Below are 22,634 nucleotides of genomic sequence, written 5' to 3' on the forward strand. Positions count from 1 at the left end.
CAGAAGGTAGTGCTAAGGTAAGGTAAAAGAGTTGTAAGGCTTGGCTTCAGGTTCATATTTCTGCAGATTGGTTTTTTTTTTTTTTTGAGAATAGGATTGCATGTAAAGTTTGGATTGATCATTAGTTGTTTTGGTTGTCTGTGATAGCAAGAACTGGACTGCGTAGCTCCACTGGCTGCAGTGAGGACTGTATTCCTACTATTTAGTTCTCTGTTTTAGCAAAGGTGGAAGGGAATTGTGCTTCACAAGTAACTTTGGAGGCAGTCTCCTTTTAAGTGCATAAAAAGGTGATGAAGTACACCTCTATGAATTCAGTGTTCAGGTGGATTGAGAGGCTCCATCCCATTCTTCTGGACTGGGTGTAAATTTTAGGATGACAAGCAGTTCTGCAGATGAGTGGGTCCATTTTTCTGTTTGCTCTAGCTAACTGTTTAAAAGCTAGACTGTACTTCATATGTATGCTCCATGCTCAGAAAGCGTGGCTTTCCTTTCATAGCTGCATCAATAGGGAATTACAGTTTAAATCAAAGTAAAGGTTAACTACCGGTACAGTTGCTATTAGCCACTTGATTTAAGTGTCCCTTGTATAATCTTTTGTTTGGATCATGAAGTGAAAATGATTTGCCTAAGCAAGCAACGAGTTGTAAGGCTGGAGATGTGTGGAGACTTAATAGAACTACTGCTGGCTTATCTAATGCATTTTTTGCTACAAGCTACTACACAGTTGAGCATTTGAGGGCACTTCACATACACATATTTGCTGAGCTCAGTAATTTTATCTAAGGGATCATGTTATGGGTTTCTTACAGAAGCGAGGTTGTTTCTGATTTGACCAGCAGGTTTTGAAATGGCAGTAACACAGAAAGCAACTCTGAAGCTGCATCCAAACATTCAGAAAGAGTCAAAAGAAGGCTTTAGATGGGAGGAGCTTTGTTACTCGTAACCATTTGTAGACTGGGCAGTTACTGACTTATTCAGCCAGGAATTAACCAATGGTAATGTTTTGTATTATTTGCTAATTTAGTGGGGAAAAAGTTGGGTGTCACCTGATAGTGAGATAATATAATCTATATGTTCAAATCCTGTGCCAAAAATCTTAAGATATAGCATATAAATAAGACACAATAGATAGGTATGGATTTGAATAATGCCTAAATAAGAAGGGAAGTATGAAAAAAACCCACCATTGCCTCAATATTAATCTCTTTTGAGGATTTTATTCATAAAATATTTATTTATTTTTCCTTAAACTATTTTTATAAAATATTGTACGTTTTCGAAGTTGTAACTTCCATTTCTTGATCTTTTTTGTCTTATTTCTTTTGCTGAATTGGTTGGTTAAGTGAGGTGGAGTGTCACTTCCTTCTCTGCTGGAGTTTTGAAACTCCTTTCTGACTTATTAGGTTATGCAGTTCATAAGTAGTATTAACTAAGGTTTCTAGCCTTATTTTATATTTTAAATCAGAAAAATGTCAAGTTTCTTTCTAGAAAAATGTTAACAATGAAAGTTTTAAGCATGCATTTTCAAAGCCTACCAATTCAGATGTTTAGTTGTCAGTTAAACTTCTACTTCTTTGCAAGCCAAGGCCATTTTGTTCATCATCGGTTGAAAAAAAACATTGGATAACAAGTTGTACTTATCTAGACCGGATATTCTTATTTCTGTTGACTTTAATGCTTATTGGCAGTGATAAAAATTCTAATTAGTGGTGTTCAGAACTAGTGATTTTTAATTGGCATTCTCCACCAAAGGAGTGACTGCAGTTCCTGAAATACTTCTTACCTTTAGGATTTGCAGTGTAGTATTTAAAATCTCAGTTATCTTCAGAGTACCTCTGTATGCCAGTTCAGCACCTGTGAAACTGAATCTGTGTTTTAGAACTTGCCTTTGGGTTGCCCGTTTGCTAAGACTTAAGAATGTAAAACTAATTTTCCAACGCTGAAGGAATAGCAGAGTGTTTTGTCTTTTAAAGTTAGGTTGTGTGGTACAGCATTTGTTCCTGCTGGCATCCTTTCTCAAACTCACTTTACCGTTGTAGTAACAGGTTCATTCATGTATTAGGAACTACATATTCTTGCAAGTGTTTCACCACGGTTTCAAGAACAGGTGGCATTTAGACAGCTACATGACCATAAAATAGACCTTTTAAAGAAAAAAGATGCTTCAAAGTTGCTTTTTGCCCTATTGGATGGTCTTAGCAAATGCAGCCAGCCTAGTAGGAGCAAAATCCATGTGGTTTGACTATGGGTTTTGCTGTTTGTTCAGCAGCTGCTTCTGCTAAGAAAAGGTCAATGCTTTCAAAGTTGGACAGTTAGGTATGTAGAACAGTATTACGGCCCCGAATAGTTAATCCCATTGTTAAACACCTGTAGTTACTCCTGAAATCATTGGACAGAATTATTCCTTGACATATCAGTGAGTTGCTTGGTAGCAAGTCAGGCAGCAAAATAAGTACTTTGTTCATCGTTTTTCTGTGTTTTTTGCTGATACACCGGGTGCAGAACACATCAACACATCAGTAGATGTCTTGTTTTGGGCAGCACACCCTCTTCCCCATTACTTAAATGCAGCTGAAGTAGTTTACATTCTGTTGGAATCAGTTTTTACTGCAGCGAGGTGGGACACTTTTACAGGGCCATTTGGTCTGGCCTTGGGTTTTGCTACATCTGCTGGCCAGTGACAACATGCTGTGCAACAGTTGCTTGGCTTCTAGGTTGTTCCCAGGTAATAGAAAGTTTCCTATGCTTACCTGTGCAGTAGGGGTTTGGTTGCTACAAAATGCCAGGTGTTACTCTAATGCTTTTAACATTTCTTTCAGTAAAAATGCTGTGTGATACCTGCTCATTATTTAAAGATGATAATGTGCTGAACTCCAGTCTCAGAAAGTTGTGAGAGTCTGTCTGATTCTACCAATAGGAATTGTTGGGTTTAAATTGTGCTGGTTTTAGATTTTTAACTTCTATATGGAAAGCAGAAAAGAAGAACAATTATATTCAAGCATTTTCTGCATACATTTTAAAAAGGAATGTACTTGAGGAATGGGTTTCTTAGATCCGTATAAGAATTTTGAATGTTGAGATTTCAGTTCTGAGATAGAATACCCAGACACAAATCCTGACAGCCAAGAGATTACTATTTTTGTTTCGCATGGGAAAAGTACATACTTCTAGCATTATAAAGAGGTATCAACAGCATTATAGGAAGACACCGGCTCTGCAAAACAAAGGAGTAACGACTTTTTCTTTTCTACAGAATATTTGTAATAGATTCCAAAAACCAAAACATCGTAAGATAATTTATTTTTGCACATACTGAGATTCATTACATGATGTTGCCTGAGGCTTTTACACTTCAGGGGAAAGCTTACATTCTCCTTGTTAATGGGAATGAAGCTCTTGAGGCAAAATAAATACTTGGAGCAAATGCTAGACAGTTTTACTGCAGCCCCTGATTGGCCCTGCATGATCATGTTTTATCCTGAGCTTGCCTATTGTAATAAAGTTTTGTAAGTTAAAAGATTAATTTATGAAAGGGTATAGGAATGAAAGATCTATGTCTAGTAGGATCAAGATAAAAGAACTGCTTCTGTTTAGCTTTGTCTGATTAATTACTCACTGTTGTGTCCTCACGTCATACCACCTTTTACCACCTAGATATGACTGTGCAGTTCACATTAGCCAAGGGTGCAGTATGCACAGCAACCTTATTGTACTGTTGGCTTGTCCTGTTGTAAACTGTATTTGAATTTCATGTCTAAGCATTCCGTCCTCTTTACCGAAAACAACAGACTGGGCTTGTTGTGGTCCCCTGAATATTGTAATAAGGAGATATGTTGCAATAGGTTTTTGGGCATCGGTGTTGCAGGAGGCAGCTCTAAAGAAAGTTTTTCAAAACCATTGATTTTGAGAAAAATGTCTGCCTTCAAGCTTGCTGTATGAGGAGGATTGGCTTTCTGGATTAGTCTATTACATTTAGTTTTGAACCTCATCTCTCTTCTCAGGATTGTTTCTAATTCTAATAAATTCATATTATTCTCTGCTAGATGTCATAATAGGTCACGTATTGAGGAAGTTGTTGAAAACCTCTAATCTTCAGGTTTCAAGTTTGTGGAAGAATTGTATAAAATCACTTTTACTTGGGTGTGTGTTTTAAGCTTTTAGCTTCATTTCATTAGTGCTAATTAGGGAGCAACAAGACTCAGCCTCATGACCTTTTTTCACCTTCTTGTTCACTCTCACACTAAGCTTATGTTTAGTGAAGATTTATATTTAAATTGCCATGCCTGATGACAGGTAATTTTTGTAGTGCATTTTAGCAGCTCAGATAAGTACTTCCTTAACTGCGGACTAGTGTCACCACAAATGCCTCTAGTGCACCTGCAGCTCTCACATGGCAGTGGTAGTACACTGGAATCATGGCAGCTTCTTTACAGGTTAAAGTTCCCTAGTCTTGCAGTAACACTAATGTTTCATTTGTTGTATTTGGAATCTTAATTAATCTGCATAAATATCTGAATGAATGTGCTTAGAGTATGTGTTTTACAGTCGGAATGTTTGCCTCTTGGCCATACTTGGCATGAAAGCTGACAGTGAGATGTGATGGTTGCAGTCATGTTCCTCAGGCTGCTGCTTATTCCTTATGTCTTGTTTCAGTTTAAGAATGCCCTTTTTTTTTTTGTCTTTCCTGTGGGCTTTTTAGCTTATATGTAGCAGCTCATTTGTTAAAACTGAAAGGTCATAACAGTTCAATTCCCATGATTGATTAACTCATACTATCATGTTATAAATTCCAGCGAACCGAACAGTCTGGAGTTTATCTGATTGTAAAAGCTTTGAACGTGTTTGCCATGGTTCCTCTCCAAAAAGTAGCCTGACTTCTGTGCTTCTGTGAATGCATGTATCAGCATAAATAACTCCAGTACCTTTTGATACTTTATCTATGTGCTTTCCAGTGGTGAACAGTAGTCTGGTGATGCCCGTGATCTTCAGTAAAGTTCTGATCTTACAGATTTTCAGCCCTACAGAACAACCAAGATTTTGATTTCTTCCAATTTTTGCAAATACTTCTGTGGGAATTGGTTTTAACTGTTGTTTTCCTAGAAATGAATGTCTTGGGTACCGAAACTGTGCATTTCCTTGAAACTGACTTTTGTTGTAGCTTTTCTATCTTAGTTTCAATTTGAGATTTTTGGTATAGTTCTTTTTGACTAAAAGAGTTATTAGTGCCTGCATGCAACTTTGAAAATATTAAGGTAGTTGGCTTTAGAATAAACTTATTAGAGAATAAGCTCTTTAAAATGGAAATTGTTCAATGAGCAGCAGAGCTGATGAAGCCTACTTTCTGCCAGATTTATGCTCTTTATCTTTCTCCTCCTTCCCTCTGCAGTGCCTCCCCTGTCTTCTACCTCTTTTGCTGGCCATGCCGCAGCACATGCCATGGCTGGGGTTGGAGCTGTGTACTGATTGGCTGCTACCTTTTGGAGTGGTTAAGATGTGAGTTTTAATACCTGTCTTTTCTACATAGCAGATATTGATTTGGGTGCCTTCCACCAGCCGTTGGTTGTTTTGGGGTGGGATTGTGTTGGGACTTGAATAAATTTGATCTTGAGTCTGTTTTCAAATTTGGTTGAAGCCAGCCAGCAGATTTGAAAAGCAACCAGCTGAGGGAGTAATCAATAAGAATCTCTGCTAGTAGTTGTTCAGTGAATTCTTGATAAACTATTCTTGGGTAGACAAATTGTCAAAGAGCTTCCGTTGCACAATACTTTGTCTTTCCACCCTTTTTTCTCCACTAGTTTGTCTGTGTGTTTTCTTTTGCAACTTAGCTTTCTGTCCTCTTTACTCTGTGAGGATTCCAATCTGACGTATGAGTGCATGTGCTCCAGTGCAGAGACTGTAGTGCTAGACTACTGAACTACAGCCTGAAGGCTGGAACATGAGCACTGTACGGGGAAATGCCATAAGGATGGAAACTTTTAGAAGCTGCTTTTACCTAGAGATTGGAGTAGATCATCTCCTGAAGTCACTTCCAACCTCAGGTATCCTGTGACCCTGTGAGCCTATTCTTAGTCAGAGCAGCATGTTTATAATGGCACAAAGGGTGAGCAATTAGATCCAAATTCCTGCAAACTCCCTGCTTTTAACCATCCCTATATTGCTTTTTCAGACTGACCAGAGCACCTTCCTCTTAATGAGTTTTGTGGAGTAGGATCTTTTATTTTCTTTTTTTTTTTCTTATTTTAAGGCCTTTATTGAGAAAGGTTGATCTTTTTAAAAATTACTTTAAATAAATAAGCAATTGTTCTTTGTTTGAGATGCAAGATGCTGATTCATGAAGCTGTTAACTGTTTTGAAGGTATCTGAATGGTCTGTCAGTCTAACTCTGAAATAAGTGCCAGGCAAGTATCATTAGAGGTTTAATACACAGGTATCACACCAAGAGAAAGGCATCGTAGAACATGGGCTAGAATAAGGTTTCTTGCTCCATCCTTTTCAGTGTTACAGCTACTGACACTATAGTTTTCTGAGTTTGTGGCCTTGAAAAAGGAGGTCTTGATAAATTTTAGAATAAATGTTGAGGATTTTGGTATATCTGGTTTGAAAAGATTCTTGCTATATTTTCTTTAAGTTGTTTTATTTTCACCTTTGAGAATTTCAGCCATATGAAAAACTGACTTGAAAAAAAAGGGGGATGGGGGGGGGCTACTACCAAACCATAAATCTTTACTCTCCTGATATCTTCCATTAGTCTGCTTCAACATTTTAAGTCCTATCAGGCAGCTATATATAGTTACATTCCTGAAATTATTCATGTAATATATTTCTGTGTAATATTATCCTAAGTTATTGGATGGGAGGCTTAGAAATATGGGTAAAATCAGTAATGTATTGTAGGAACACTGATTTTCTAGGCAATATACGGATTGACAAGATATACACACTTGTCAGAAATTCATAAAAGTCAACCTACTTTCCAGTATATTTAGATCCAAATAAAAATTTGTTTTTCATTCTGAAAACATAGAATGTGGCATATAGATGCATGACGTGATTATTGTTCAGTTAGCAGTAGACCTTCATGTCTGAAAGAGATTAGTTTCATTTCTGAAACCTTGCAATTGGACAGAAGTTTTGTCTAGTCCCTTAGAAGATGTGACAGGGGACTAACTGTAATTTCAAGGGCCTAAAATGTTGGTAATGGGGTTTACTGGGCCTTTTGGGAGAGACGTCTCCATACAGATGGCTTTTCCATTTGAGTAGTTTTGCTCTCTAGACAACTTTGTGGTGTCGTAACAAAAGCCAATTCACATCCTTTCTATGTTGTTTGTAGTGCTACGGATTAAATACAGTACGAATGAAAGTTCCTTGCTCCCAAGTTAGCTACTTTTGGGTGTCCATGTCCCATTCCCTGTGTATACTTCTTTCCGACAGTGTTTTTAATTTTTTCCACTTCCCACTGAGCAGGTTAGCTGAAAGATAACCATTCACATAGTTACAGATATGACCAGAAGTTTAACCAAAATACAACTACATGAATTCTCCTCATAGAATATGAGAATATGCTTTTAAAATTTGATATGAATTTCAATTCTTTTATATTCAGTGAACTATTATCTATTAAGGACAAATTTTATGGGGACAAACAGTCTGGTGTTGATTTAGCTTCTTACATACATGGATTGTTTCAAGGGTTGTACGAGCTAGATTTTAAACAAAGATGTCAATTGGAACTACAGTTTTTATACTGCCATTTTTATGGGAGTTTTCTTTTTCTTTTTTGGGTTGTGTGTGAAAAATGAAGTTTAAAAATGCCAACTGGATATTTTATTTGTGTAGCTGCCAGGCCATTGGCAGATTAGCTCCCCTGTTAAAGAACTCAGTAACTAGCATATTCAGAAACAACTCTAGAACTGTATTGGCTGTCTGTGCTTTACCCTGCACCATAAAGAATATTGCATCTTAACTAATTTAGTTGAATACAGATATAGTTTACTGGGGTAGAGGAAAGGTAGCCAAGACACATCAATAAACTGGGAATGCTATGCTAGGGTATATCTGATTCTCAGTTATGGTGCAAGACGTGATTGAGTGTGCACAATGGAAGCATCCTTTTGAATATACTAAATGAAAAATTAAGGTAGGCAGAAAAGCACAGAAGTATTTTCTGGAAACAAACTAAGGGAGAAAATTGAAAAGCTCTTGATCATATGTGCTGTAAAAGTGTTTCCCCCTTCTGTATTTCAGTAAATTACCTTTAAGGCATTACAGTCATGCCTTTTGTTTGTCATGTAACATATGTTTTTTTCTTTTTCAGATCGAATTCAGTTACCCAGGAATATGATTGAAAACAGTATGTTTGAAGAAGAGCCTGATGTAGTTGACCTGGCAAAAGAGCCTTGTTTACATCCACTGGAGCCTGATGAAGTGGAATATGAACCAAGGAGCTCCCGGCTCTTGGTGCGTGGCCTTGGAGAGCATGAAATGGATGATGATGAAGAGGATTATGAGTCATCAGCAAAATTACTGGGGATGTCCTTCATGAACAGAAGCTCGGGTCTCCGGAATAACATGTCTGTCTATAGACAAAATGCAAATGGGTCATGTTCGGTGCCCTCTATGAGGACCGTGGTGGTTTGCACAGTTGTTCTTGTGATTGCAGTTTCATTAATAATGGTGATTTATCTTCTTCCCAAATGTACCTTTACCAAAGAAGGCTGCCATAAAAAAAATCATACAATGGAACTAATATACCCTTTGGCAACCAATGGAAAACTTTTTCCATGGGCAAAAATTAGACTTCCTTCTGATGTTGTACCACTGCATTATGATCTTGTCTTGCAGCCAAACCTAACTACTCTGAAATTTGCAGGCTCTGTAAAGATAGTGGTTAACATCGTCCAGGTAACTTGGAAGATTGTGCTTCACAGCTCAGGACTTAATATCACCAAGGCAACCATTACTTCAGCAGGAGGGCATCAAGCAAAGCCAGTTGAATTCCTGGAATATCCATTGCATGACCAGATTGCAATTATGGCTCCTGAGGCTCTCCTTGTAGGACAGAATTATACTGTCAACATAGAATATTCATCTAATTTATCAGATACCTATTATGGCTTTTACAAAATTTCGTACAAGGATGAAAATTCTAAGCAAAGGTATGCCCACAAATACAGCTTCTCTCTTCTGTCACTTCTAGATTCTGCTTTGATAATAGAAATAACAAGGGTTGCTTTTTCTATTGGATGTTTTGTACAACTGATTCCTATTGAGCAAAACCAATCTTTAATCTCCTGACTAACCTACCTGAAAAATGTCTTTCATGGATGAGTTCATTAAGTCAGTGCAGTGTCTCCATCAGTTAAATGTAGTGCAGTGTAGTGGTTGTAGATAGATATAGTGTGGCTTTTTGTTTATTTAATTTTTAGTTTCTCTCTTTGGAAATTCTTCCCACATTTCTTGGGTCCTTGAGTCTCAAGGCAGGGACTGGGGGAACAAAGTCCCACCATTATAGGAGAAAATCAGGTTTGAGACCACCTGGGGAACCTGAACTTACACAAGTCCATGGGACCCAATGAGATTCATCCCACAGTCCTAAGGGCACTGGCAGATGTAGTTGCAAAGCTACTTTCAATCATATTTGAAAAGTCATGGCAGTCACGCGAAGTCCCCAGTGACTGGAGGAAAGGGAAACATCACAGTAATTTTTAAAAAGTGTGAATCAGTGCTTTTTAAGGAGAAGATTAATGAAATCACCACCCACCACCACCCATTTCGAATAGACCTACACTGGTCATATAGATAAGAGTGCTCATGCCTTTGTTGGCACCTAATTGTCCATGCAGGTTTTCTACAAAGAGAGCAGTGCAATAAAAGAAAGGTGGAAAGAGCAGTATGGGTCAGTCCGGGACCTGCTGACAGGAAAGTTGTTTTGAAGGGCCCACAAAACATCTGCTAAATAAAGACATAAAACATCTACCAGCTCGTGCTAAGAAATGCTAAGATCTAAACCTTAAAAAAGAACTGAAATGGAATGTAAAAAAACCCCAACAAAACAAGGCAAGAAAAAAACAGTGTTATCAGTGTTACAGATCTTTGCAACAACAGAATTTGTATGGAAATTCCCCAAATATTTATGCGTAGGTTTTGTTTTTGAAAGGGGAAGGCAGAACTTAAAATTAGCACCACCAACCCAGCCTTTTACAAATTGACAATATAGACGTGAAATTATTCTCTGGGGAGAGGATCGTGCTGAGATTGTATTTCTTTTCAGTTACTTAAAACAAGACCCTTCATTGAGCTGTTGCAAACTTTTTCAGTGAGAGTCCTTGAAGAAGAAAATAGAAGTATGGCAAACTTAGAATTTTTCTCTCTCCATATGATATATCATATGATAACTATATGCTGCTAATGTTTGAATTATTAAGTCCCTCAGTGGTATCTTATCTTTAAAAAATTAAACAGAACAAGATACTCAGTGTAAAGATGATTTCATACACTGTTAGGAAGCTGCATAACATAAGAAAGATATATTTCTATTCTATTCTCTAAACAAAAGTCCAGGATATTTTGCTTCAGATTCAGCAGGACTCTCTAAGCATTAACCACAGACATTTAAACCAAAACTCATTTATTTTTCTAAAACTTACTCACAGTTTGCTTTTAAAAATCCCTTTATCTAGCTTCTAGTGTGTCTATGAGATAGTGCTGAATTGTACAAGAAAATAAGTTAGCTGCAACAGTTGATTTCAAGTACATGCAAAACGTGGCACATTCAGATGAACTGTGGAACATCAAGTGGGTTCTTGAACTGGTCAGCAACTGAGATAAGGCAGGAACCCTCTTCCCTTTACTCCCATGTCTTCCTGTTGGCCCTTACATGAGGTAGGCTGAGGGGCTTTCTTTAAGGGATCAAGAATTTTAAGAAATAAATTTGGATTAAAGGCTTGCTGGTCTGTTTCAGTTTGCCTGCATCTCTGACAAAGGTGGGTGTGTTTTACTGAGATGCAAACAGATGACTGTTTGGATCCCACAGGTAAAGTGCTGTTGATAAGCCTCTTATGAAGGGGCTGTTTCTGAGCATATACTACATGCATGATTATTAGAGAGAATCTGTTGCCACTGGGGAAACGGGTGATAGGCTTCAGCATTCTGTCATTATAACAAAAATGCTACAAGTTGTCTATCTGTTGTGGAATGCATTGGATGATGAAGAATCACAAAGGGTGTAGAGTGCATCAGGAGAACACAACCACAAGATGCAATCAAATAGAGCTAAGTAGCTTATCACAAACATTGAAGATATGCATTACCATGAAGTGGGAGTAAAAGTACACTAAATGTAGAAGGCAAAAATCACTTGAATGATTAGCCTCTTTTTGAATTTCCATGTTTTTTCCTATTCTGATGTAGCTGAAGCTTTGTTTTCTCCTTGTGTTTACTGTAGTAGAAAGGTAAAGTGTAAGTGTTCAAAGAGCTGAAAGGTGATCTGTCAGTAAGTTCTTGAGTTTTTGTCCCCCTTCAGTCCAGTGCTACCTGGTTTTGTTCAGGAACAGGATGTAGCACATGCTTTAACTTGTATGCTTTTCAGTAAATCCTTTTCAAACAACTCTTTCGCTGATATAATTTCTATTGCCTTGCCTGCCTCTTCTATTTCTCTCTATGCTTGATGTCAGTGGTTTTACAAATGCAGGCTGATTTGACAACCTCTGTTATTATTGCATTTTCTGTATAAAACTCAAGCTATCAAGCTGCTTTTGCAAGAAAATGTCTTTTCTCCTAGTTTAGTTTTATTTTCTTTTGAAGCTTTTTTTTTAGTATTGCCACAAAACCATTAAAATTATCAAATGGCAAAATAACTCACTCTTGCCAGATGCAAATTTAAAAAAAAAAACTGTTCGGCCTTATTTATATTTTTATGCAGAAAGGTTTTTTTATTGTTTGTTTTTCTTCTGTAAAGTCTTGGGATGAAGGAAAAGAGAAAAAGAAACTTTAACAGCACCAACTTCAAGATTGTGGGTGAGGGGGAAGAGAAGAGTAAGAAGTTGAATGCAGGCATAGAGATCAATCTTATCAATTGCCAGTAATGTGCCACCTCAGAAAAGTTGTAGGTCCAAAAATGTTGGAGTCATGGTGCAGAAGGAAAGACAAACCCCAAAAGCTTGTGGGTAGTTGATAAAAAACTGTGTGGGTGGTTTAAAAAAAAAAAAAAAAAGAAAAAAAAAAGGCAATGTGAACTGCTGTTCTGTCCACTGTTTAGCTCCAGTAAATACAGGAATTAAATTTGCAAATTTCTTGTTCAGCTCCCAGGATTGTCTTGCATGAGTGGAATACAAGTCAAGAGATGCTCTCTAGGAAAAGGCATTATTTCTGCAACAAGCTAGTATCAAAATGCTGGAGAAGGAACGTAGACATCTGAGAAGTTCCCTTGTGGTTTGACTACCTGTTGGATTAGAGGCAGTGCATCAGCTTACACAGAATCCATCTACTAGCCAGCAAAAGGAGCAGGCATACAGTTAGATGAACTGGGAGCATCTGCAGAAGGAGGCATGACAATTAGATGAAAAAGCTTCCTTGTAGTCCCATCTGCTGTTGAGGTTTCAAAACTTTCGTTTAGTGGGCATGCTCACTAGTTTATTTTTCAGTCTCCTTTTTGTTCCCTCTTACTGGAAACCATCTGGCTTATATTTTGGTGATTGTTCTGAAATTGTGTTATTCCAGGTGTATTCTTCTTTGTTAAGAAAGCAAAAAACAGCGAAGCAGGTTATTCTTCAAATAAGTACATTTTTTGTGTTTCTAAAAAAATCTTTTGTTAATGAAACATTTATTTTGACTGGACCAACCCTGTCATCTACCGTTCAGAAAGCTTCTTCTGTAACAAGCTCTTACAAGGTTTGGGGGGAAGATGACTGTTCTGACATAAATAAACTGACATTTATAATTTTCATAATTCTTAATTTGCTCTTCTCTGCTCTTCCCATTAGGTGGTTTGCAGCAACTCAGTTTGAACCTCTGGCAGCAAGGTCTGCTTTTCCGTGCTTTGATGAACCAGCATTTAAAGCTACTTTTTTAATCAAGATCAAAAGAGATGAGAAACTTTCCACTCTGTCAAATATGCCAAAGGTACCTGCTTTTGTAGAGGAATTTTAGTAGAGCTGCTGCATAGGTAATCTGTTTAAGTGCTTTGCATTTTGTTTTTGTTGCATTAATGTCTAGGCGATTGACTTGAGCAGATAAGCTATAAACTGTATGACTTTATTATAAGACAACTGTCTCTTCCCCAAAGACTTGAACTAAGTAACTTTGCAGAGAAAACAACTGGTCCATGCACTGCACAGTGTAGGATGTTATTGTAGGGACAGTTGAATGGCTATGGAAGGGATTCCTGCTGAATTTAAATGAATCATTGTTTTGCAAGAATTCTGTTGCTGGCTACATTGGTCTCAACCACCCTTTAAGATTCTCATTTGAGTTTTCTGTGTTTGCTGATACTGCACATGTGCAGAATGCTGGAATATCTTTATCAATAGTTTGTGTAGCTAGCAACAGTCTCTGTGAAAGACACTCCTGATACTGAAGGATGTGCTTTTGACCCTAATTGAGGGGAAGTAGGGTATGAATAGAGAGTCAGCCCTAGAATTTGAATGAGGGATCTGAAATTCCTTCAGCTAGGTGTTTTCAGGGAAAATCTTGTAAGAGCATATCTGAATTTTATGGTGATGCTTTATGCCATTAAGCCTGTGGAGAAACCTAGTCTGTTTCTGAACTAGGACCTCTCTCATCAAAACATTACCACCATTTATCACCCAAGAGAAACTCATTAATATTGACATTGATCTAACCAGTAATGAAAATATCCCACCCTTGGCGTTGGTGGGACATACATGTACACTGTGCAGTTTAGGTTCCAGAAAGCTGTCAAAAGCTCAGGTGCTGATGTAGCTACCCTGTTTTTGAAAACCAAGCTAACAACTGCAACCTTGTGAAAGAATATATTTTTCAAAGTGCATGAATGTTTATGTTTCTGGATTTGTGGTGATTCTCAACTGTTACTTTAACAGGATTGCAGCAGTTTCATTTGTGTTTAGGCCTAAGAGCACTTCATTTGCCGCTCTTTTCTTCAATGAAAGAAGAAGCAGACTCTGCTGGACAACCCTCCTGTTTTATGTAAACAAGAAAGGGTGCTCACTCGCTTTACTCTGCTAGGAGTTGGACAAGTGGCTAAGGCAAATTTCAACAGCTGCCATAGTTCTTAATGTACAAAAAGTAAACTATGCTTTACCATTGCTGCATGTGTGCAGCAGACATTGCTGAGCTAATTGCACATAGTTGCTAAAAGTCTATCCGATTCTTCAGTCTACCTTCCACAGCTGATGAGTACTCTGAAAGACCAAGAGTATTTTCGTTTTCAGCTCTTCTACTGCACTACGCTACCATAGAATGATTACTGTTACCCTAATCCTGGTATATTCTGTATGTTCTCTTGCTCATCTCTGATGACATTATTGTAAAGAAGATGAGAAAGGATATTCTGTGACAATTTTCATCCCTATTAAATGAGACAGAATTATCTGGTATACCTCTGGCATCTAGCACCTTGGTTGCCAGCTTGACTGATAATGATTAGCAGATGGAGTGGAGGTAAAATAACCATCAACTGTCATTTGTGGTTGGTCGTTGAAGGAAAAAGGTTGGGGACAATTCAAGAGCAAGGCGTGTGTTTCCTGAGGTTGCTAGGTACTATTATTTTGGTAACAATTATCTCCCTGTCCTTTAGTATGTCTGCTAATGTCCATTGTGGTAATAGACTTCTCCAGAAGAAGGAGGTAAGGGCCCTCACAGTAGCAGCAGGCGTATCTACTTCCTTTGTTTTTTTCCCACCATATGTGGTTGTGCAGCACTTCCAAGCTGTGTTCTCCAGTAAATGCTTTGTTGAGTCATTTAGTCTAGCCCTTCCTTCAGCTTCCTTACTTTCTCCCATGATTTCACTCAGATTTCATGTCTTTTGTGCAAGGTGTTTATGCAACTTTGCATCTGGGAAACTGCTGCATGTGTTTATGGCACTGGGCAAGACTGTGAGATTTCAGATTGTGGCTTCCTGCAAATTATGCAAGTGGGTCACTGGATGCAGTGGACAGTGAGTGTCACTAGATACAAGCAGGCTTTTTAGCTTTGCTGAGAACATCTGCAGAGAAGCTACTTGAAGCTCAATCTCTGTGTTGCCAAGAATTGTGACTTGAGTTAACTGGTGCAACAAACTTGCCTGAAAAGGCAACTCTCTATTTCTTGTTTAGTGAGTTCTTACTTGTTCCCAGAGATAGTCTGGAAATAGCTGACTCACACCTCAGGAAAAGATAGATGGTTACTTGCCTTAAACTTGCATCCTCCCATAACTTCTGCCTTGCATTGGTAGTCCTGCAAAGCATGTGCCTGTGGGGTTCTGTTCTTAGGAAACAGCTGTTCCCCATCCCATCTGTCCCTGCTGAACTCCGAGTGCTGTTACAAAGCATCCAGTAGCTCTTTCGGTGTTGCCTGTGCATACTGATATTGTGTACTTGACATGTGTGCATGATGAGGAATCATCCACATGGAGAAAACATACTGATGACCTAACTTTACTGTCAGGTCATTAATGCATCTCTTTCTTCCTCCTTACTTCAGGACCCATTTACATTTAAATTTCTAGCCTTTCTTGCCACACAGTAGCATTGCTAATTTTTCAAGGAGATAGGAAACCATTTTAAAAATTAGAATCTGGGAGGTGTGACCTTGTACACATTCTATTTATAGTGAAAAAATGGGTTGCTATTGCACATTTGTATCATCTTCAACATTGGTGTTATGAATTTTCTCTATTGGTCACATTAGATGGCACTGTTTGTCTGTTTCTGTACCATGTAGAAAAAAATTTCTTTTTCCTACCCATCTCTACATAGAATTGTTCTTCCAATGACTTGTGCAACTCCTGCATCATGAATTCCCTTTTAAATTGAATGATGCCTCTCTTGCATCTCTTTTTGGTGTTCAGTTTCCTGCTACTCTTTGTTGTACCACTTGAATTACCTTCAGATCTGCTGCTTCTTTGTCTGCCTTGAAACTACGTCTTCTGCTTAGCTACCTGTAGATGTCATAGGCAGAAGGTCCTCTGCCTATGAGGCTGAGGCTTCTCCTATGAGGTTTTCCTATGAGGTCCTCTGCCTATGAGGCTGAGAATTCTCCTTCCTTCTCATCTTGTCAGGCTTTTCTATCATCTGATTCTCTACTTTTTAACTCACCTTCTGCACCCATCTTGCTGCATTTGTTCTTGGTATCAGACCCTTTTCACTGAACTCCCTGTTTGCCCACTCTTTTCCTCATTGTAACATTTACTGACCTGGTTATAGTGAGAAAGTTTTTAAGAGCACATTAAAAATTTTGTTTGTATTTTCTTCTGTTGTTTCCGTCTCAGTTTTGAAACTTGGCTGTTACACCACCTGTATGATTGATAAAGATTTGAGAAAGCTTCCAGATGTGGAATAAAGATACTATAAAGAAAAGACAGTAAAAGCAACGAAGTTGTATGTTTAGTGCTAGGGATCAAATGTGAGTTGCTGTGTCAAAAGAACAGGTCAGGTTTAATTACAATTTATCAAGAAGGTGCAAGACCATACAGAGCAAGTGAATTGATAGTTTTGCTAATGGACAGTATCTCCAAGGTAATTACTCAGTTGTGCTTACACAGAAAACAATATTATTTTCTTTTGTTTTTTCCCCCAACTTTATGCCCTGATAATTTGATACTGTGTAATTCCTCTTTTGTTGCTGTATGAGATCCAAACATGCAGTCTGATAATAGGTTCAGAAGTGGTTCTTTCGGGTTTTGTAATTTGGCAAGGCAACTCGTATGTGTCAGTTACAATAAAATCCTTATTTTTGTGACTGTTCAAATAAAGAAATTAGGCGCAAGAGTTTCTGTGAAATAGTATGCTACCTCAACAGTGTTTCTTGTATCAGTGAGTTCTCTTCTAACGGTAACCATTTTTATATGCAAAGCTTCTTTTAAATGCCATGTTTTTATGTTTTATTTAATATTCTTGTCCCTGATCTCTCAAATGCTCTAGCATATGGTGAATTCTACATTTTAGTCTTAATCTGGATTAGGTATTCTGTTAGGTAGTGTGGACTCCCAGTGCAATAAGTACAGACTAGTGAGTTGATTCTTGTACACGTAAATAAAGAAATGTGAAAAGTGAATAAGAGGATCATGTTGTGTATATATTGTGTCGGTGAGATCATTACTAGGATAGACTCGCTTCTGAAAACAGACACTTAAACCCCTGTTAAAAAAAAAAAAGAAAAAAGTGGTTCAGATTCTTCTGTAATAACTGCAGGTCTTGGTAACAAACTGTGCTGGATGGAGCGGCTTTTCAGTTTACGCAAGAGAGGGATAAATGTGAACATCATTTTCTATAAATACCTACAGGAGCAAGAGATCTCAGAAGCAGGCCTTCTCAACTAGCATGTACATCACTAATATGGCAATACATAATATACTGGCTGACACACATTAAGGCTAGAAGGAAATTGTGTGTGTTTTGGGCTTGTGGTGGTTTCTTTTGTGCTGGTTTATTTATTTATTTATTTATCTGTTTTATTATTTTAAATGAGGATATCTGATTTTCGAACCAATTTATCTCAGCCACAGTAGATTTTCTTAAATAGGGTGTCACCTCTTTATTACGGTGAAGCTGTAGTAAAGGCAGAAATTTATAAATTCACTGAAGGAATTCAACAGTGGCATTCTGTTTATATGCAGTGGTCAGACTATATGATTATATTGATTATATCTTCAGGCTTAAAAATCTATTCCTCTTCTAGGCTGCCAGTTAAATTTTCAGTGGCAGTTAAATCATTATTTGGTTTCAACTGATCTTGTCTAAAACTAAGGTTATTGTTTTTTAAATATTTGTTGTTTCTGGACACAAACCTATTTGGTTGTGAAGGACTATACTGAAAAGTACTTTTATGTATATAACATGCCTTTCCAGGGCTAATATTAAAGAAAACTTCTGCACTAAAAATAATTTAAGATACACCATGGTATCTTACTTCAGAAGACTGAGCAGAGAGTTAACTTTTGGCAGTGTGTGTTTAAGGTGGGCATGTTTTTGCTTTGAACTAACTGAAACATTAGGTTTTCTTCACTTTTTAAAACGCAATCTGTTTTGATTTGTAAGGGTGGGTGTGAGGGGTTTTTTTGTTCTGTTTTAAAATAATAAGTGTCTGGTTAGCTAGCTTTGAAGAGGCTTCTGGGAAGAGACAAATGTTTAGCTCATGCAATACCAGTATTTTCAGAAGGCTATGCTGAACTGTATCTCTGATCTAGCCTAAAGCTCTCTTGATTTAATGCTAATCTTTATGTTGACTTTAGATTATACTGGGGGTTTAAGTGTGTCCTAAATTAGATTGATGGTTTCTCCAACAATGCACTCGTCTGGTAATACTGCATAATAAAAGCTTGACAAATAATTTATGGGTATATAGGCTTAAATGTTCCATGTCTCCTTAAGTTTTGTTACACCATGAATTAGTTGTGAGCATCATCCACCCTGCTGAAAGATAACTGAAATGTAAAAGTGTTCTGCAAGTTTGCTTATAAACTAGCTTGAAGTAATTATTTGATTTAACATTGATTCCTTGCATGTCTTAGTGTTCTTTTGTCTGCATTAATAACAATGTTTTCCTTTCACCTGCAGAAAGCCACTACTCCTGTGACAAATGGAATTGTTCAAGATGAGTTTTTTGTGAGTTTGAAGATGAGCACCTACCTAGTAGCCTTTGTTGTTGCAGACTTGAAAAACATCAGTAGGGAAATTAATGGGAGTCTGGTACGTTTGTTCCACTTTCAGTTCTTCCTCACCCTTCCGAAGCGAACAAGCCAACAAAACCAAAACAAAAAAATCCCCAAACCAATGAGAAAACTCTGTCTTTTTAATTTTTTTTAAATTTTCTTGATTTTATTATACTCATCATAAGGAGGATGGGCTGATTTCAGGGTCTATACCAGATGAAGAAGACTTTACAGTAAGGGATTCAGCATCAGGTCTTATTAACAGTGGAAATTTACAGAATGTAAAATTCCTAAGAGCTTTCAGAGCTGGCAGCTTTAAACATCAGTGGGGATGTAATGTCGTGCAAACCAAAAGTTGTTCAGATGATGTACAGAAACATTACAGTTCTCAGGGAAGCCTACATACTATTTCAAGCAATGCTGCTTGAAATGTTCTGTATCTGCAAAGATAACCTACCTAAAAGAAGCCAGACAGTTTCTGCAATGTGTGCAATTAAAGTAACTAAAGAAAAAACATGGTGATATTAGGAGTAGGTCCTTAATCTCAAGAGGTGCAGGAGCTTCATGTGAGCAATGATTTTCATGACTCTGTAGCAGAAATCGCCCCCTTGTGGTGAAATATCGGAAGTGCCAGTACCTACCTAGGAAGAGTCGGAACACTGCCAGTAGCACTGCCGGAGAAAGCAGCCTTCTCTTTAATCCAGTATACAGAAGTAAAGATACTGGTCAAAAGGCTTTGATTCTGACTTGGGCAGTTGTTTCTAATTAGAGCTGAATAGGACAGACTGTTTGGTCTAACCTGAAAAGTTAGACTGCTACTTTTTTTTTGCCTTGTGGCTACTATTCAGGTCTGTATTTGAACTGTATTCCAGGAAAACCATATAACCAGTTCTTCATCAGGCAGAAAATTGGTCACTGTACTAAATGTATCGTGTTTGCAGTGAGCCTGAAATAACTATCCATGTGGTGTGCTTTGCTCAGTTCATAATAGTAAGACTAACTTGCATGGTAATAGTAAAAAGCAGGTGTCCCAGCTGTGCCCCCTCCCAGCTTCTTGTGCACCTGGCAGAGCACAGGAAGCTGAAAAGTCCTTGACCATAGCAAGCATTACTTAGCAACAACTAAAGCATCAGTGTGTATCAACATTATTCTGGCACTAAATCCAAAAGCACTATATCAGCTAGTAGGAAGAAAATTAACTCTAGCCTAGCTGAAACCAGGACATAGGCCAAGGCAGACTGTAAGAAGGAAGCATATAATGATGTTTTCCACTAAATATGTTCTCAAAATCCTTCCAGCAGTTTGTGGCTGGGAGATTCAAAGAATTTGAGCTAAACAGTTCACACAGAATAAAGTTATTGTCATGAATGTTATAAGATAGCTTGGAGGTGAAATGAAATTGCTTTGTGTTCATGATGTAATGATAATTTTCTCAATTCCAGAAGATCCTGAGGGGCTTTTATGTTTTGTTTTTGAGCTTAAAATTTGCAGCTAATAATACTTTTGTACTTCTACAAACACTAGATTAGACCCTTACTGGTATGCATTTCATTCAAACTCAAAAATTAAAAGGCCACCCTATCCATCTATTTGAAATGTCATTTTACTGATTTGTAGCATAGTAAGAGGGAGTTTTTGGTTTTTTTTTTTTTTTTTTTTTTTTGTTGTTGTTGTTTTTTTTAATAGAACAGGAAAATTAGTCCCAACATATTTTGTGTTTGTGTATGAAAGGGTGTCCTAAACCTGGACCAATCTGTAACCTAATTAACGTTATTTTCTTGACTATGAATAGAGGGAGACTGTAGCTTCTCAGTTTTTATGAATGCTTCTTACATCATGTCTAATGTGGCCTTACCTTAGATAGGGGAATGGATGGACTTGGGCCCAATTATTATTTCTTGAGAAAGAATTTCTTGCAGGTGATACTAGTGTTATTGTACTGATGGCCTGAATTTATAGATTAACTGAGGTATGCAGGGAGGGTCGCTTAATAACTCATGAGGGAGTAAAAAGGGAAATGGATCAATTTCTATTCATGTAAACCCTTCTTGAGCACCATCCTTAGAGATGTCATCCTTGAATTGTTCTTGCATACGTGTTGGTCAATTGGATAGTCTGTATTTTGATAGTGAATGAACTCTAGTAAAAAAATTAACTGTTTACTGACAGCTTGTGTTTGTAACTTGTGTGTACTCCCAAAACTGTGTCCTATCTGTTTCAGGAACATCCAGCTCCTCTTTTACTTCTAAAGCTTTTGTAGCTATATATTTCAAAACCTTTCCTCTTCTTTGTTTGGACTAGATATCTGTCTATGCCATACCGCAGCATCTAAACCAAGTTGAGTATGCCCTAAACACAGCAGTGAAGCTTCTGGAATTTTATCAACAATACTTCTTAATAAACTACCCTCTTGAAAAATTAGGTAAGTTCTTTTGATTTTTTTTTAAACAGATGAAGCAGCCCTAATCAATTCTAAGTAATGCAGGGGAACTTTCATTCTGAAAATATCTTCTTAAAAAGAAAAAAAGACAGCGTAAAACATCTGTGAAATAAGGTTCCACCAAAATTAGTAAAACAATCTATTAAATGTTTGACTGAGTATGAGTATTAAGTGATTCCCAAGCGGGAAAATTTTTGTAAGCTTTTGATGCTGGATTGCTTATACTTGAACATAACACCAAAGAAATAATTTGGTGTAAATTTAACGTGATGTGCCTTGGTAGGGAGGTACAGAATTATCAATCTGTGAACAATGTTCAGTAGTGCAAAATCTGCAGCCTGACTTCTTTGCATGTATTAGTTTGACTGGAAAGATAGTGAAATGCAGTCTTCTAAGACAGTACTTTCAGCAGTGGCAGCCCCAATTCCTTGTTCCTTGGGTGCATGCAAGATCTATATAGGTATCATCTGTGTAATGCTTTAAGTTGTTTGTGTAAGAGTTCTGCTAGAGAAACATGGCTATAAATTTATGGGGCTTCTGTGCTTGAGAAGTGAGTGCATGTCTGCACCACAGGCTTTAAATAGCAAGGTGTGAAGGGATTATAGACTTGAAATACAGAATTGCTTTAACTAGCAGTTTTCAAAAGCTTCTTTGAAATCTTTTCCAGATCTGGTAGCAATTCCTGATTTTCAGTCCGGTGCAATGGAAAACTGGGGCTTGATCACCTTCCGAGAAACAGCACTCTTGTTTAACAGTAATACGTCTTCAGCAAGGGATAAGAAGTTAATAACTGCAGTGATAGCACATGAGCTTGCCCATCAGGTACTGGATTTGGGATGTCATTGTTTAAATGTGGTGGGGTTTTTTTGTTTTGTTTTGTTTTGTTCTGTTTTGTTTTGTTTTAAATGCAATTCTGTGCCTAAATTCACCCCTGGCCCTCACTGTGGCTGGGTTGTGCATTGCATCTGTTTAGAATACCTGCAGGTGTATTTTCTCCAGTACAACAGGCAGCATGCAACTCTGTCATGACGTACTGATGGAGTTGTTCATGCAAAAGCATTACTGTGGTTTTGACTTAGCTTGATTTTGCCACAAGATGAAGCTGAGGATGTATGGATTGTTACTGTACTAATTTGATTTTATTTCTGAAAAAGAATGTCATTTTGGTCTTTCGTAGTGGTTTGGCAATCTAGTAACTATGGAATGGTGGAATGAACTCTGGCTGAATGAGGGATTTGCCACTTTCATGGAGTACTTTGCCATGGAGGAGGTTTTTCCAGAATTACATTCAGTAAGTACTTTCTGTAACTACACTTACTGTACCTACGCTAAGATCTGTTTTTTATTAAGATCTGGTATGTATAAACT

The 22,634-nt window shown here is 37.6% G+C and overlaps 1 protein-coding gene across 2 annotated transcripts in view; it reads left to right on the top strand.

Moving 5' to 3' along the window:
• Nucleotides 1–22,634, top strand: part of LNPEP (leucyl and cystinyl aminopeptidase) — a 61,543-nt gene that overhangs the window by 16,341 nt on the left and 22,568 nt on the right. Inside the window, exons 2-8 of one of the 2 annotated variants that reach the window (XM_064437912.1) lie at nt 5,387–5,493; nt 8,315–9,155; nt 12,981–13,119; nt 18,732–18,863; nt 21,128–21,248; nt 21,934–22,088; nt 22,444–22,557. In XM_064437912.1, coding sequence (XP_064293982.1) covers nt 8,338–9,155; nt 12,981–13,119; nt 18,732–18,863; nt 21,128–21,248; nt 21,934–22,088; nt 22,444–22,557 — 1,479 coding nt within the window. In that variant the 5' untranslated portion in view covers nt 5,387–5,493; nt 8,315–8,337. The remainder of the gene's footprint in view (nt 1–5,386; nt 5,494–8,314; nt 9,156–12,980; nt 13,120–18,731; nt 18,864–21,127; nt 21,249–21,933; nt 22,089–22,443; nt 22,558–22,634) is intronic. The other variant, XM_064437910.1, reaches the window with a different exon arrangement.

This window comes from Phalacrocorax carbo, chromosome Z, assembly GCF_963921805.1.
Source record: "Phalacrocorax carbo chromosome Z, bPhaCar2.1, whole genome shotgun sequence".
Taxonomy (NCBI): domain Eukaryota; kingdom Metazoa; phylum Chordata; class Aves; order Suliformes; family Phalacrocoracidae; genus Phalacrocorax; species Phalacrocorax carbo.